The sequence below is a fragment of the Vombatus ursinus genome, unplaced genomic scaffold (genome assembly GCF_900497805.2).
Source record: "Vombatus ursinus unplaced genomic scaffold, bare-nosed wombat genome assembly UNPS02014807.1, whole genome shotgun sequence".
NCBI lineage: Eukaryota > Metazoa > Chordata > Mammalia > Diprotodontia > Vombatidae > Vombatus > Vombatus ursinus.
The window spans coordinates 61319970-61336077 of record NW_020954585.1 but is presented as its reverse complement, the minus strand read 5'-3'; the positions used below and the strand labels follow the sequence as shown (position 1 = coordinate 61336077).

The 16108-nt window shown below is 34.3% G+C and overlaps 1 protein-coding gene across 1 annotated transcript in view; it reads left to right on the top strand.

Moving 5' to 3' along the window:
* The window catches only part of LOC114052190 (ATP-binding cassette sub-family A member 3-like), a 193544-nt gene that overhangs the window by 2536 nt on the left and 174900 nt on the right, over positions 1-16108 (top strand). The window contains exons 5-6 of the mRNA XM_027874667.1: positions 4933-5098; positions 6834-7087. Of these exons, the coding sequence (XP_027730468.1) occupies positions 4933-5098; positions 6834-7087 (420 nt within the window). The remainder of the gene's footprint in view (positions 1-4932; positions 5099-6833; positions 7088-16108) is intronic.

Genomic DNA, 16108 nt, shown 5'->3' with positions numbered 1-16108 from the left:
GTTGATTTATCACCATATTTGTTACATGATCATTCATTTTACTGTTAGATGAGGGGTAGGATTGTTGAGAGGTTTAAAATCTATATTTTAAGCCTCCCTTATTGGCCAGCCTCTAGCCTACATTTTTATCTCGTTGTTTCCCAAACTATTTGCATAAGTTCTTGGCCCTTTTTTTTCCTTCCTCTATAAACCTGAATTACTAATTCCTAATCACCTAGACTTCTCACCTTTACCTCCTTGCTCTTCTATGACGTAAGCCTCATTTCTTTTGATCTGATGTCTTGCTTACCTTTTTAATCTTACTATCCCCATTATTATCTAATGACACAAGACAGTATAGATTTAAGTTTAAGTTAGCAAGACTGAAGCAAAAGGTAAAAAGGACAAAGACATAGAAGCTTTGAGATGTGGAGAATCCATCAGCAATTTATTAACTTTTTATGTGCCAGATACTATGTCAGGTGATGGGATAAAAAGATAAAAAAAGATAAAAAGGAAACAGTCCCTTCTGTCCAGGGAGATCATAGTCTGTTGAGAATGGGAAATGGCAAAAAGAGAGAGAGAGAGAGAGAATGGGAAATGAGAGAGCTCCCAACCGATGACTAATTTCACACACTCAGAAATTTACGGCACATGACCTCAGCTAGACTATCATTACTTTTTTTTTTCCCCTCTTAGTTTTTTTATTAATTTATTTAAACTTAAATACACAACAAGAAAAGAAACATAAACACAAAATAAGAAAGAAAAAAAGCATTGCCATGTGCATAGAAGAACATAAACATACAGTAATATATCAAAATATACAGCAATAAATTTCCATTTCAAGAAAGCCTATATAATAAATACTATGCATTGCGTTCAGAGCTATCCATCTTTTTTTTTGCGTCCTTGTAAGTTTTCTTTTGTTCTGTGCTGTGCACTTTTTACTTTGTTCGTTTTTCCCCCTTTCCTCTTCCTCTTCCTTTATATCCAGATATAGAGATATATAGATATATACACACATATGTATGTGTATGGATGTATATGTATGCATTTATACATATACATATATACACACACATATATGTACACCTACATACATTTATATACATACATGTACTTAGATATCTATAATCATATTGATGTATAGACATATATATTCATATGCATCTATGTAGGACTGTGCTATATGTGTTTATCCTCTGTTTCTCTGAGAGTGGATAACATCTTCCTTCATAAGTCCAAGTCTTTCCATATTTTTCTGAGTCTACCAACTCATCATTTACTATACTACAGCAATATTCCAACCTTATGTTATCTAGTTACTTTAAATAGTCTAAAAGAATATTGATTAATATGACTGACATATAGTGTAGTTTCCCTATTTTTCTCTTTTGATTAAATCTATTTTAGCTTTAACTTTGTCTGAAATCATTATTACTACCCTTACTTTTTTTTCCTAATAGATTCCACTCCTGGTCTTTATGTTGTGTTTGTGTATATATCTTATTTCCTATCTCTCCTGATTCCTTTACTTTATTTCTACCTTGCCCTCCTATTACTTAACCTACCCCCCAAAATCCCTCCCTTATCCTCTTCCCACCTTTCTCCTTACCCTCTTGTTCCTATCTGAATTTAGAAGACATAGCCTTCCAAATATATATTTTATTCCCTCTTTATCCCATTCCCATTAATCTAAACACCCTTCTATACCTCCCTTTATCCTATTCCCTCACCCTCTTTCCTTCCCTTACCTTTTACCCCTTCCCTATTCCCTTAGCCTTTTATTTCTTTCTGAATTTAGAAGACTTTTATACCCTTCTAGATATATATGTATTGGTTCCTTTTTTAACCCATTCCCAATGAGAGTAGGATTTCAGAACTACCAGCCCTCTCCCCTGTTTAATTCCTCAGTGTCAATTCTTCCTCTCACACCTCATTTGTATGAGATAATTAGTCTTTTTACCTTTTCCTAGACAGTATTACCTTTTAGAATCACATCATACTCAGCTCTACTCCAATCTTTCTTTTGAACTACCCAATTATTAATTACAATCTTACACATATGGTTTACATTTCCTCATAAAAAGTAAACATTCTGCCCTTATTGAGTCCCTTGAGTCTTTGATGTTTACCTTATATTTCTCTTGAATCTTGTCTGTCAAATTTTCTGTTGTGTTCTATTGTGTTTTTGCAATAAAATCCTAAAGGTCTGGCAATTTGTTGAATGTCCATTTTTTTTTTCATTCAGGATTATGTTAACTTTGCTGGGTGTGATATTTTCAGCCACAACCCCACTTATTTTGCTCTTCAATATGTAGTATTCCAAGATCTGCAGTCTTTTAGCTGCTGCTAGGTCTTGTGTGATTCTAATTGTGGCTCTGCCATATTTGGATTGTTTTTTTCTTATTTCTCACAATATTTTTCTCCTTGAGTTGGGGGTTTTGGAATTCAGCTATGATATCCTTGTGAGTTTTCCTCATGGGATCTCTTCAGTGGATTTTTTCTATTTCTATTTTCCCCTCTTGTTGTAACACTTTAGGACAATTTTCTTTAATTATTTCTTGTATTATTGTATCAGATTCTTTTTTGGATCATAGTTTTCAGGTAGTCTATTTATTCTTATATTTTCTCTTCTTGATCTGCTCTCCAGATCAATTGTTTTTCTTATGAGATATTTCACTTTCTCTTCCATTTTTTATTCTTTATATTTTGTTTTGTTATTTTTTGGTCTCTCATAATTTCACTGGCTTCACCTTGCCCAATTCTAATTTTCAAGGAATCATTTTCTTCCTTAAGATTCTGGATCTCCTTTTCCAGTTGGTTGACTTTCTTTTCATAATCTTCTTGTTTTTCTTGGATTGTTCTTTATTTAAAAATTTTTCCTCAATCTCTCTCATTTTTTTATTTAGTATTTTATTTTATGCCAGTTACATGTCAAAACAATTTAAACATTTGTTTTTAAAACTTTGAGTTCCAAATTCTCTTTCTTCCTCTCCTCCCCCCCCCCGCCATTGAGAAGTCATTTGATTTTTAAAGTCTTGAGGTGGGGGAAGTGACTATTTGACATTATACCTTAGGGTAGGAAAGGCTTTTTTTTTTTTTTTCTGCTTCATTATCCTCTTCTGAAGATAGGTCTTCTCTATTCCTGTATTTCTGTAATTGGGTTCTTTCTCCTTAGCCTGCTCATTTTTTTTTTTATTTGTAGAAGCCTATTATTATAATCACCTCTAGTCCTGGGGTATGGGGGATGGTGTCTCTAGCCTCAGATCCTCCTTCGGTTCTCCCCTTTGGCCTGGAACTAAAATGAGGAACTCCAGCCCCCTGTAAGTACCCACAGTCAGCAGCGTCCTGCCCCATTGCTTCTGCACTCATCAAACATGTATTGGTTCCTTCTCGTCTAGGGCCACATCTTGGTGACACAGCTGGGCCTAGTATCCCTTATCAGCAGAGCTTTCCTCAGTCTTCCCCCACTTAGACAGGAGACTCCCCACACTGTCTGGGAGGTAAAAATTACTGTTGCTGGAGCCAAGGCTTCCTCCCAACCCAGCTAGCCCAAGGGCTCACCCAGCTTGTTGTTTTAATGGAACTAGCCTAGAGGTATTTATACTTCACAGGGAACAAACCTTTTCTGGGTTATCCCAGGAGGCCCACTGTTCTGCCCCAACTCTTGTTTATTTTTACCACTCTACATTTGCCCTGAGGTGTTATTTTTGTGTTGTTTGTAGGGGAAATTTGCAGAGCTTGGAATGTTCTGACCTATTTCTCCATCTTCCTAGAATCTTCTCCGTATCATTACTTTTCAACAGCTTTAATACTCTTCTCATTCCCCACTAGAGCAACTGCTCCAAACTACAAGTCCCTCACATTTACAGGACTTTGGCTGCCTCAATGAAATACTGAAACCAGTCACAATCTGGGTCTCACTTACTTCTTCTATTATTTTATATTACTTCCTTTCATATACTCCAAGTCAAACTGGCCTGGCAGCTATACCTGTCTGGCATTCTGTTTATTGCTTGTGTACCTTTGTACTTGTGGTACACTTCATGTGCTCCTTGCTTATCTTGCATATCTCAAAAAAAATCCCTAGTTTTCTCCGCAATATTTCCCAGTTGTCACCTTTCCTGTATGACTCTGACTCTGTCTCTGTCTCTGTCTCCCTCTTTCTCTGTCTCTCTTTCTCTCTCTCATTCTTCCTTATAGGTGACATTTCATTCCCTTTCATGATGCCTTTGCATAAGCTTTCCCTATGCATTTCTGCTTCTTAGAATCTCAAGTTTAAAAAATCAATATAAAAATAAAAAGAATCCCTAGTTTCCTTCATAGCTCAGTTTTTCAAGTGATACCTCCTACCTGAGAGCCTTTCCTCATGCCCTAAGCTATCACCACCTCCCCTCCAATTGCCTTATATTTATTTGGTCTGCTATTATATATACTATAAACCGTACTTGCATTCCCCAGTACAATGAAAGCTCTTTAAAGATTCTTATCATTTTTTTCTTTGTTCCCAGTACCTAACACAGTGTCTTTTAGAATAGGCACTTATTGTTTTTTTAATTGAATTAGAAATTTAGATGAATTTGGGTTGAGAGATGGTTCTACTTCTGCCATATAGTTAAAGATTTAGAATGGAAGGGATATTAAAGGCCATTGAGTTCAACTCCCTCATTTTATAGATAACCTAGAGAGGTTAAGTAACTTGCCCAGGGTTACAAAGCTAAGTGTTTGAGGCATGATTTGAGCTCGGGTTTTCCTGACTCCAACCTTAGAGTTCTATCCATTGTATTACCTAGCTGCCATATCAGGGTTACTGTCTTTACCTCCCCTATGTAGTCACTCACTTTGACACTATATGGAACTTCTTAAGTAGTTACAATCGTTCTTTGGTTTAAGTCTTTCTTTAATTTCTATATCTCATTGAACCTGTTTTCTAATTATTTCTTGTAGGTTAGATACCACCTGCGCTTCAGTTTCTCTCCAAGAAACACCGAGCCAATAGGGAAGCTTTTCTTAATGCCAAAGGAGCCAGAAGGCTGGCACACAGCCTATCTTTTTCCACTTTTCCCATTACCAGGACCTCGGAATCATCTTTACAGTGATGGGGGAAGTCCCGGTGAGAATGATTTTAAGCACATTTGTTTTATTTGTAACTCAAAGGATTACTTTTAATAATCGATATTGTGTATTTATTTTTTATCTATGAAGAATTTTGTTCATGTTTAGATTATTTTTGTGTTTGTTAAATGTTTGAACTATCTGTAATTTGATAGTTATAGTTGGAAAAGAGTCTGGCTCCTATGAAAAATCATATTGAATTAACTTGTGAGGTGAGATTATTTAGAAATAGCATGTAATATCACAATTAAAGACAAATCAGAATAAGAGAATTGAGCGAGAAAAAAAAACATAGATGGAGGGACTGTTTGAAGAAAACAAACTCATTCTTTCAGAAGAGGAGGGTTTTCTTTCCAGAGAATCCAAAAAAAAAAAAAAAGAAGGAAAAGAAGAAGAAGAAGCAAAGAAGATGAATTGGAGACATTGTGTTTCTGAGTAATTTAGCAAAGTCAGATTACCATGATATTTAGTAAGTCTGACTTAGAGGAACTTTGACATTTATGAGAAATAGTAGTAGTAAAAGTAGTAGAAGTAGTAGAAAAAATACTGACCTATATATAAAACATGTAGATATAATCTCAGCTCTACTACTCACTAACTATAACCTAGGAAAGTCCCTTTACTTCTCTGTGACTCAATTTCCTTATTTATAGAATGTGGAGTTTTTATTATACATTATTTAAGATCTCCTCTAGCTATAAAATTCTATGAAATAAATACTGGCTTTTTCTAGGCCATGTGAGAATAAACTGACATGAGAAAGGCCTAAGCAGGATTGTTATAGTCAAGTTAAGAAAAGCTAGCATACTTCTTTTTTCTGAACATAGAAGAGTTTTGTGAGTTTTATTTGCTTGTTTATATTTCTTTGAACTGATTATTTCAGGAATAGATAAGAATATCATACAAAATACTTTAAAATCCTCTTTGTTCTCTGTCTAAACAAAAAAGTAAACCACCCAATAGTAATTTTGTTTTTTAAATTTACAAAAACTGTAACATGATTTCCAGAGACAGTTCTTTTCTTTCTATAGGTTCAGTTGAGGTATGTTATCATAAGAAAAATGTATACTTTTTCTTATTTGGAGGTTTGCAAGTCTTTTAAGTCAAGTGTTGTTGGTTTTTTTTTTTAAGGCAATTGGGGTTAAGTGACTTGCTCAGGGTCACACAGCTAGTAAGTGTCAAGCATTTGTTCTGAGGCTGGATTTGAAACTCTGGTCCTCCTGACTTCAGGGCCGGTACTTTATGTTCTGTGCCACCTAGCTGCCCCTTAAAGTTAAGTCTTTTAAAAGCCTCTATTATAGCTTAAGTTGATGGATAACCAGTTTTATAAATCACATTCTAGTATATATAGTCAAGATATAGGTAATTTACCTAAACAGAGATTCAAGATCCTATTCCTAATTTACCAAAAGTTAGAATCTTTTAAAGTTGTTTATAGCTCACTATTTAAATGAACCTTCTTTCTGTTTAGTTGATAAAATGTGTCTAGCCTATCAATTGACATATAATATATCAATTTGGAAGGCGGTAGAAAACGCACAGAAATAAGGTAAGTACAGTTAGTTCACAAGTGTGCATTGAGTGCCAGAAGAAGCACTATAGATATGTGTCTATTGAAACAACATTTTTCTAGATGAAAAGCATTGTCCTACTCAAACAAAATTGACATTTACTTTCTTTCCCTGTGAGATATTTTTCAATCTATATGTAGTGTCCTTTGCTTTCTCATTCAGGATACGTTTCTGAAGGGTTCCTAGCCATTCAACATGCTTTAGACAAAGCTATCATTCAATATCATGGGAAAGATAACTGGCTCATTGATCATGTCGCTGTCAACGTAAAGAGGTTTCCATTCCCACATTTTGTTTCCGACAACTTCCTTGAGTTCCTGGGCCAAGTGTTGCCCCTAATAATTCTACTGATTTACTCTTTAAATGTACTCATGATCATCCGGGTCATTGTTCAAGAAAAAGAAAAGCAGTTGAAGGTAATCTCATTTGTGTTTAAATTTCACACTTTTTGGTAGATTGAGTTGCTGTGGAATGCTAGTAACTCAAGAAACAATACTTAGTAGAGGGCTTAGGTTATTGCCCTACACTCTCAATAATACTAGTTAGTTGATATAAAGTGTCATAATAATAAAGCACACATGATAGCAAGTAACAAGGAGTCCTTGAGTCTACTGACTTACTTTTCCATGTCCTACTCTGATGTTTTTTAACCTAATTCTTGAGTATGCTTCTTTTCTTTTCAGTTTGGAATGATCTCTTTTTGTCCCTCCAAAGTTGTATCAGGATATTACTTTGTTATTGATTGCATATTGGTCATTATTGAGATCAGACAGATGGAAGAACAGCCAAAAGAAAGCAATATCCAGGAGGAGGTTATCAACAGTGTCAAAGGTTGCAGAGAAGTCAAAAAGAAAAAGGATTAAGAAATGAACATTAAATTTGGCAATCAAAATATTATTGGTGACTTTGAAGAGAGCAGTTTTAGTTGAATTATAAGGTAGAAAGCTAGGTGGTGGAGGGTTTAGAATCAAGTGAAATAAAAAGTGGAAGCACTGAATATAGATGGATTTCTCAAGGAGAAATGCAGCAGATAGATCAAGATGGAGGAGGAATGAGAGAAGATCATAATTTGGCAATTAAGAGATTGCTAGTAATTTTGGAGAGAGAAGTTTTAGTTAAGTGATAAAGTAACCTAGATGGTAAAGTGTTGAGGATTGACTGTAAGAGTAGAGGCAGTGAGAGTAGGTAACTTTTTATTTTTTTCTTTTTTGTTAATTTTTTTTTCAGTCAGTGAAAGTCTGCTTTCTTTTCCTCCCTTCTCCCTAACTGAGAAAGCAAGAAAAATAAAACTCCTGTTAACAGATATGTGTAGTTTAGCAAAATAAATTCCCACATTGGCCATATTAAAAAAAAGTCTCAATCTGCACTCCATCACCTATCCATAAGAAGATAGCATGTTTTGTCATAAGTTCTCTAGACTAGTGATTGGTCATTGATCAGAGTTCCTAAGTCTTTCAGAGCTCTTTATCTTTATAATACTGTTGTTATTATATAAAATTTTCTTCTGCTTTTGCTCACTAAATTCATCGTCAATTCACACAAGTCTTCCTGGGTTTCTCTGAAATCATTCTCTTTATTTCTTACAGTGCAATAATATTCCTTCATGTTTATATACTATGATTTGTTCAGCTATTCAACAATTAATGAATTCACCCTCTCAATTTCCAGTTCTTTGCCACCACAAAAGAGCTACTATAAATATTTGTGTACGTTTAGGTCCTTTTGCTTTTTCTTTGACCTTTTCGGGATATAGACCTGGTATAATAGTGATATTTCTAGGTCAAAGGATATACCCAGTTTAATACCTTTTTGGACTTAAGTTCAAATTGCTTTCTAGAATAACTGGAACTGTTCACAGTGCCTCCAAATAGTGGTTGTTTTCCTGGAACCCTTCCAGCATTTGTCATTTTCCTTTTCTGTCAACTTTGCAAATCTGATGGGTGTGAGGTAGAACTTTAGAATTGGTTTAATTTGCATTTCTCTAATTAGTATTTAGGGCATTTTTTTTATCATGGCTATTGATACTTTGGAATTCTTCCTTAGAAAACTTCATATCCTTTGATCATTTATCAGTTGATGAATGGCTCTTATTCTTATAAATTTGACTTAGTTCTAGATAAATAGATATAGATACATACCTAAGAAATGAGATAATTATCAGAGATAATGGCTACAGAGATTCCACCTCTTCTCCCTGTTTACCTACTTCTTTTCTAACTTTAGCTGCTTTGCTTTGCTTTTCTTGTGCAGAAAATTTATAAAAATTGCCTATTTTACTTTCTTTGTCCCTCTTGCTCCCTTGTTTGGTCATGAACTCTCTCCCTGTTCATCAATCAGGCAGGTAATTTCTTCCATGCTCTAATTTATTTATAATGTTACCCTTTATATTTAAGTCATATATCCATTTGGATATTATCTTAGCATATAGTGGGAGGTATAGATCTATACCTAATTTCTACCAGATTGCTTTCCAATTTTTCCAGTAGTTTTTATTGAATACTGATTTTTTTAACACATTAATTGAGATCTTTGAATCATTAGACACTGTTATCATTATCATTAGATAATGTTATCATTTGCTTCTGCATCTTTTGTACCTAATCTGTTCCACCTCTCTATTTCTTAGTCAGTACCAAATTATTTTGATTATAGCTTTGTAATATCACTTGAGATCTATTATTACTTGGCCTCCTTCCCTCCCTCTTTTATTTACTCATTCCCTTGAGATTCTTGATATTCTTCCAGATGAATTTGATTATTTTACTAGCTCTGCAAAGGAAACCTTTGGTAGTTTGACTGATATGACATAGAATAAGTTAATTTAGTTAGGTAGTACTGTCATTTTTATTATTCTGGGTTGGCCTACCCATTTGTAATTGGTACTTCTCCAATGGTAGATCTGTATTTGTTTAAAGAGTATTTTGTAGTTGTATTCATGAAGTTCCTATACATGTGTTTACCAAGTATTTTATTCAGTTTTAAATGGAATTTCTCTCTTTCTTCCTGTTGGGTTTTGTTGGTAATATACATAAATTCTGATAATTTATGCAGGTTTGTTTTATGAAACATTGCTGGAGCTGTTACTTATTTCAGTTAGCTTTTTGAGTTGACACTTTAGAATTCTAAAAGTAAATCATTTTATCTTCTACAAAATGTAATAATTTTGTTTCCTCCTAGCCTGTGCTTAGTTCTTCAATTTCTTGATCTTATAAGTAGCATTTCTAGTACTATATTGAATAGTAATGGTGATAATGGCCAACTTTGCTTTATTCTTGATTTTACTGTAAAGGCCTCTAGCTTATCATCACTGTACATCAATTTTGGCTCTCAGTTTTAGATTGATACTACTTTATATTAAGGAAATATTTATTAAGGGTATTAATTTTCTTTCTCTGTCTTGACTCTTAGGTTTTTGTGTCATAGAAGGGATTTAGTAGGACCATTTTATAGTATTTGAATTTATTATTCTTTAAAAGTTTAGTACAATTAACTTGTAAATCCATCTGGTACATGTATGCTTAGTATTGATACTAATCATTATCTATGGTACCTTTCAGAAAAATGTAGTTATCTTTATCTCTTTTAATTAGATCTATTTTTACTGTTTCTTTGCCTGAGATTATGGTTACTATCCCTGCTGTTTTTATTTTAATTGAAGCATAATAGATTTTGCTCCAGCCCCTTATTTTAACTCTGTATGTATCTTTTAGTTGCAAGTATATTTCGTGTAAATAATGTGTGGTTGGATTCTGGTTTCTTATAAATTCTGCTATTCTCTTCTATTTTATGGGCAAGTTCATTTCATTCACAGTTATAATTTTTAAATATGTATTTCCCTACATTTTGTTCTCTTATGCTTTTCCTTCTCTGTTTCTGCCATTTCTTTAAAAGTCTATTTTGTTTTTGACTCCTTTTATCTGTCTTCCCTCTTCTTCCTCCCATTTTTCTTAACCCCTTTCCCTCCTGTTTCCCTGTTGGTTGAAATGTATTTCTGCATCCGACTGTGTATGAATGTGTATTCTTTTTTCCTTTAACAAATTCAGGGGACAGTGAGATTCAAGTATTGCCTGCTACCTCCACATCCTGCTCCTTGTGGTATCAACTTCTACTTCTATATCCTCTTTATGTGAGATAATTTTTCTCATTCTTCCTCTTCCTTTCCCCAATCCCAGTTCATTTCTCTTCCTTTCATTTTGCATTCTTCTTATAAGATCATCAAAACGTAACAATGGAATAATTCCCAGACCTATGTAATTAGACTCTATTGCCCCTGATAATAATAGAATTATGAAGGTATGTCCTGCCTTCATAACTCTCCATATAAAAATCTAAACAATTGAACCCTGTTTAGTTCCTTAGGATTATTTATTCATGTTTACATTTGTTTGTTTCTCTTTACTCCTATCTTTACATTTCAAAGTTTCTAAGCAGCTCTGGTCTTTTCATCAGGAATGATTAGAAGTCCTTCATTTCCTTAGAGGTCCATGTTATGCTCTATTTTGTTGGTTAAGTTATTCTTGGTTATAAGCCTATATTCTTTGCCTTCTGGAATGTTATGTTCAAAGCTTTCCACTCCGTTATGGTGATAACTGTTAAATCATGTGTGATCTGCAGTTTCATTCTTGTACCCTACTTCTTGACTTTGGACATGATGATCCTGCTCTAGTGCTTCATGCTATGATTAACAGGTTGGTCCTCTTCTGGTCCCTGGGCACTGGAATACTCTGTGAGGTAAACACCTGGCAAGACATCATCCTCAGTGGCCCCAGAAATCTCTGGCTCTATATGCCAACCTATGCTGGAAAAACGACTCACTGAATTTTTTTGCCTGGATTTCCTGATCAGGATTCAGTCTGGTGTGTTTTCTAGGTCTTTGTGCAAGAGGTTTGGTGGATGAGCTAGACTACAGTTCTTCCTGCTATTATACCATCTTGATTCTTCTCTGCATCAATAGTCAATCAGGATTTTAGTTTATAGTTTTATTTCTCTGTTTTAATTCCCCCTGGATTAGTTGTCAGGACTGTATTTGTATTGTAGAAGGAATTTGGTAAGATTCCTTTTTTTTTTCCTGTTTTAGCAAACAGTTTATGTACTCTTGAAACTTACTTTTCATTGAATGTTTGGTCCTGGACAGTTTTCTTTGGAAATTCATATTTGGGCTTGTTCAAATTATTTTTCTAGGCTTGGGTGATTTAAATTATGCCTTTCTTATTCTGCTACAGTTGGGTATTCTATATTTTCATTAATATACATCTATTTATTTGTCAGTTTTACTGACATATTGTTAGGCTAAATGGTTTATAAACAAGTTTCTTTATTCTTTAATGGTTGTAATTTCTCCTTTTTCATTTTTGATACTACTAATTTGATTTTCTCTTTTCTTTTTAAAAAATCAAGTTGGCTAATTGCTTATCTCACTGCTTTTCTAAAAAATATATTTAACTTTTAATAACTTATTCTAATGGAATAGATAAAACATTGGTAGTCAGAATTGTAGATGTGTTTCAAGTGTCTTTTGAATAAGCTTCTCCTACCCCAAGATATCAACTTTAAGAAGAATAAAAATTGACTGATATGCATTTTAACTCCTCTCCTTTGTATAACATCTTCTGGTAGTTTTTTTTAAAAGAGAGTAGGGGAAGAATGACTAAATAAATGAGAAGAAAAGAGAATGCCATTGAAGATTGCATAAATAAATAAAGTGATTCGTAATTGGGTTCCAAAGAGTTTCATTGCCCTTAAAGCAAATTAAAAACAGCTCCTTATTTTATTTAATAATTCACTGATTTTTAAAAATTGCACTTTTGTTCATTTCTTCTTTGATTTTTAGAATTTCTGTTTTGGTGTTTGAGTTTTTTAATATGAGTTTCCTAGATTTTTTTAGTTTGTATGCCTAATTCATTAATCTCTTCATTCTCTTTTTTGTTGATGAAAGTGTTTGAAGATATAAATTCCCTCTGCAGACTTGCTTTGACCACATCCCAAAAATTTTGGTATGTTGTCTCATTGTAATTATGTTTAATAAAATTACCTATTGTTTCTATAATTTTTTCTTAGACCTACTATTTTGTTAGAATTAAGTTACTTAGTCTTTTTATTTTATTGTATTTTATTTATACTGTTAAAAATGTCACAATTACATTTTATCTTCAAAATTTTTTATATTTTATTTTTTCCAATTACATGTAAAAGCAATTTTTAATCTTTATTTTTAATTTTCAGTTCCAAATTCTCTCCCTCCCTCATAGAGAAGGCAAGTAACTTGATATTGATTATACACATGCAGTTACGCAGAATTAGCCATATTTCCATATTAGCTATGTTGCAAAACAGACCAAAAAAGAGAGAAAAATAAAGAAAATTTTTAAAAAGCACACTTCAATCAGCATCCAGACTCTGGTTCTTTCTCTGGAGGTAGATAGCATTTTTCATCATAAGTCCTTTGGAATTTTGTCGAGTCATTGTATTGCCGAAAACAGCTAAGATATTCACAGTTGATCATCTTACAATACTGCTGTTACTGTTCACAATGTTCTCTTGGTTCTGCTCACTTAACTTTGCAACAGTTCACGTAAGTCTTCCCAGGTTTTCCCAAAAGCATCCTGCTCATCATTTCTTATAGCACAGTAGTATTCCATCACAATCATATAGCACAATTTGTTCAACCATTCCTCAGTTGATGGACGGATTCCCCTCATTTTCCAATTCCTTGCCACCACAAAAAAGAGTTGCAATAAATATTTTTGTACATGTAAGTCTTTTTCCTTTTCTTGCTTTTTATCTCTTTGGGATGCAGATCTAGTAGTAGTGTCGCTGAGTCAAAGGGCATACACAGTTTTATAGCCCTTTCAACATAGTTCCAAATTGCTTTCTAAAATGGTTGCATCAGTTCACAACTGCATGAACAGTACATTACTGTCCCAACTTTCCAACATCCCATGCAATATTTGTCATTTTCCTTTTCAGTCATATTAGCCAATATTATACCATCATATCATCTGCAAAGATAGTTTTATTTCCTCATTGTCTATTCCAATTCTTTTGATTTCTTATTCTTCTCATACTGCTATAGCTAGCATTTCTAGAACTGTGTTGAATAATAGTGATGATAATGGGCATCCTTGCTTCACCCCTGATCTTATTGGGAAGGCTTCTAGTAGTTCATTGATTCTTAAATGTTTTCTCTTCTATCCATTTTCCAGGTAACTTGTTTTTGCTCTGAACTATTTTATATTTTCTTCTATTTTTCATCCTTTCAACCTTGTTTTCATATTTCTTGTTGCCTCATTCTCTCACTAGCTTCCATCTAGTCTGTTTGAATTTTCAAGGCATTTATTTCTTGAGCAAGGTTTTGTACCTACTGTGCCAAATTATTAATTCCCTTTCTGATTCTTTCTTCCATAACTCTCATTTATTTTCCATTTTTTCCTCATGCTCTCATCCCACTTAAAAAATATTTTAAGACTTTTTAAACTCTTACTTCATCTCTTCCAGGAATTCTTGTTGAGTTTGTGTCCAAGCTGTGGGTTTTTTTTTTTTTTGAGGCTTTGCTTGTACATATTTTGGGGTCATTCTCTTCTTAGTTTGTGTATTGAGCTTCCTTTACACCATTATGGTGTGGTTCATTTTTTGTTTGCCCATACATCCAGCCTACCACCTGACTTCAGGCATGTTAGAACTAGGTTCAGCCATACTTCTGAAGGGAATGTCTGGTGCTGGGCCTGTTACTGCTCTCTTGGGGTGTTGACTGTTTCGTTATTCTATCTAGGATCTCAAGGACAGGCTGGAGAATTGCAAGCTTTCAGTGTTCCCAAAGGCGTCTAATCCAAGGCAAAGTTTGAATGCTGTCCACCTGGTTTTAGTTCTGCAGGTTTCTGACCTGTCTTTGAGTCTGTGAAAGAGTAGAATGCTGATAGACTCAGTGTCAGCCAGATGGAAAGCTCTGTCGATTCAAAGTGGCAGAACTAGAGACTTCACTTTGGTCTGGATGTCTTTCCTGCCTTAGTTATTCTTCCAGCTCCCCTAGATGCTTTAGATCCTGCTTTGCACCTTAGGTCTGAGCCATATTACTGCTGCTGTTGCTAGCTTCTGAACTTCCTTTCTTGGTACACTGCCCAGGGCCTCCCTATATTGTACAAGGTTCTCTTTTCACTCCACCCTTGATCTGTGACCCAGAACTGGGTTGTGATACTACCTGTTGCAGTGCCCCGATATGGGCCTAGGGGTGCCCTGGCATAAATCTGGGACCTCCTTTTGTGTTGATGTGCAGCTGCTCCCTGGACAATGGGGTGCTCTACATGCTACATGCCACATGTTCCTGTCCCAACCCCGTCCCCTTATCTATAGACCTGTTTTTCTCCCTGGGCCAATCTGGGCCAGATGAAGGACTCACTCTGTTTTTTTCTGGATATCTCCATTAGGATTTGTTCTGGTGATTTTATAGATCTATTTGGAGGAATTGTAGATGAGAGCTTATCTGCATTGCTAACTTCTGCTCTACCAATATTATCTCAACTCTTCTCTGTTTAATTTTTAATCTTTTCTTCATTGACTTTTTATAGAATATAATTTTTATTCCATTGGAGTCAGAAGATGTATTTGATATTTCTTTTTTCTGTATTTGTTTCTGATTTTTTTTATTTTAATATGTTACATTTTGTCATGGTACCATGCACAGCTGAAAAATGTAAAATAATCACAAAAGGTTTATCATTCTAATTTTTCAGTAATTTTACTTAGGTTCTTAACTTCTTTTTTGTATAATTTTTGTTATATTTGTTTATGTCCTAAAGGGATACAATGAAGTCCCTCAGTACTATAGGTTTATTGTCTATTCTTCCCTTTAACACATTTAACTTTTTTTTTTATTTAGATGTTATGCCATTCGAAGCATCTGTGTCAATTATTGATATTAATTTATGGTCTGTGGGAAAAAAATGGGGGCAGCTAGATGGCGCAGTGGATAGAGCACCAGCCCTGAAGTCAGGAGGACCTGAGTTCAAATCCTGTCAAGACCAAATACTTGACACTTACTAGCTGTGTGACCCTGGGCAAGTCACTTAACCCCAATTGCCTGAAAAAACAAACAAACAACAAAACATAATTTATGGTCTGTGGTGACTTTCCCTATAACGTAGTTTCCCTGTTTATCTTATTTAATCAAATGTAATTGCTGTTGCTTTGTCTAAGGTTATGATTGTTACCCCTGATTTTTTTTTTTTAGTTTTTCTGAAGTATCAGAGATTTTGCTCTAGCCATTTTATTTTAAATCTCTAAGAATCTTTATGTCTCAAGTGTGTTTTGTGTAAAAAACATATTGTTGGATTCTGCTTTCTTTTTTTTTTTTTCATATAAGGCAGTTGGGGTTAAGTGACTTGCCCAGAATCACACAGCTAGTGAATGTTATGTGTCTGAGGTCGGATTTGAACTCGGGTCCT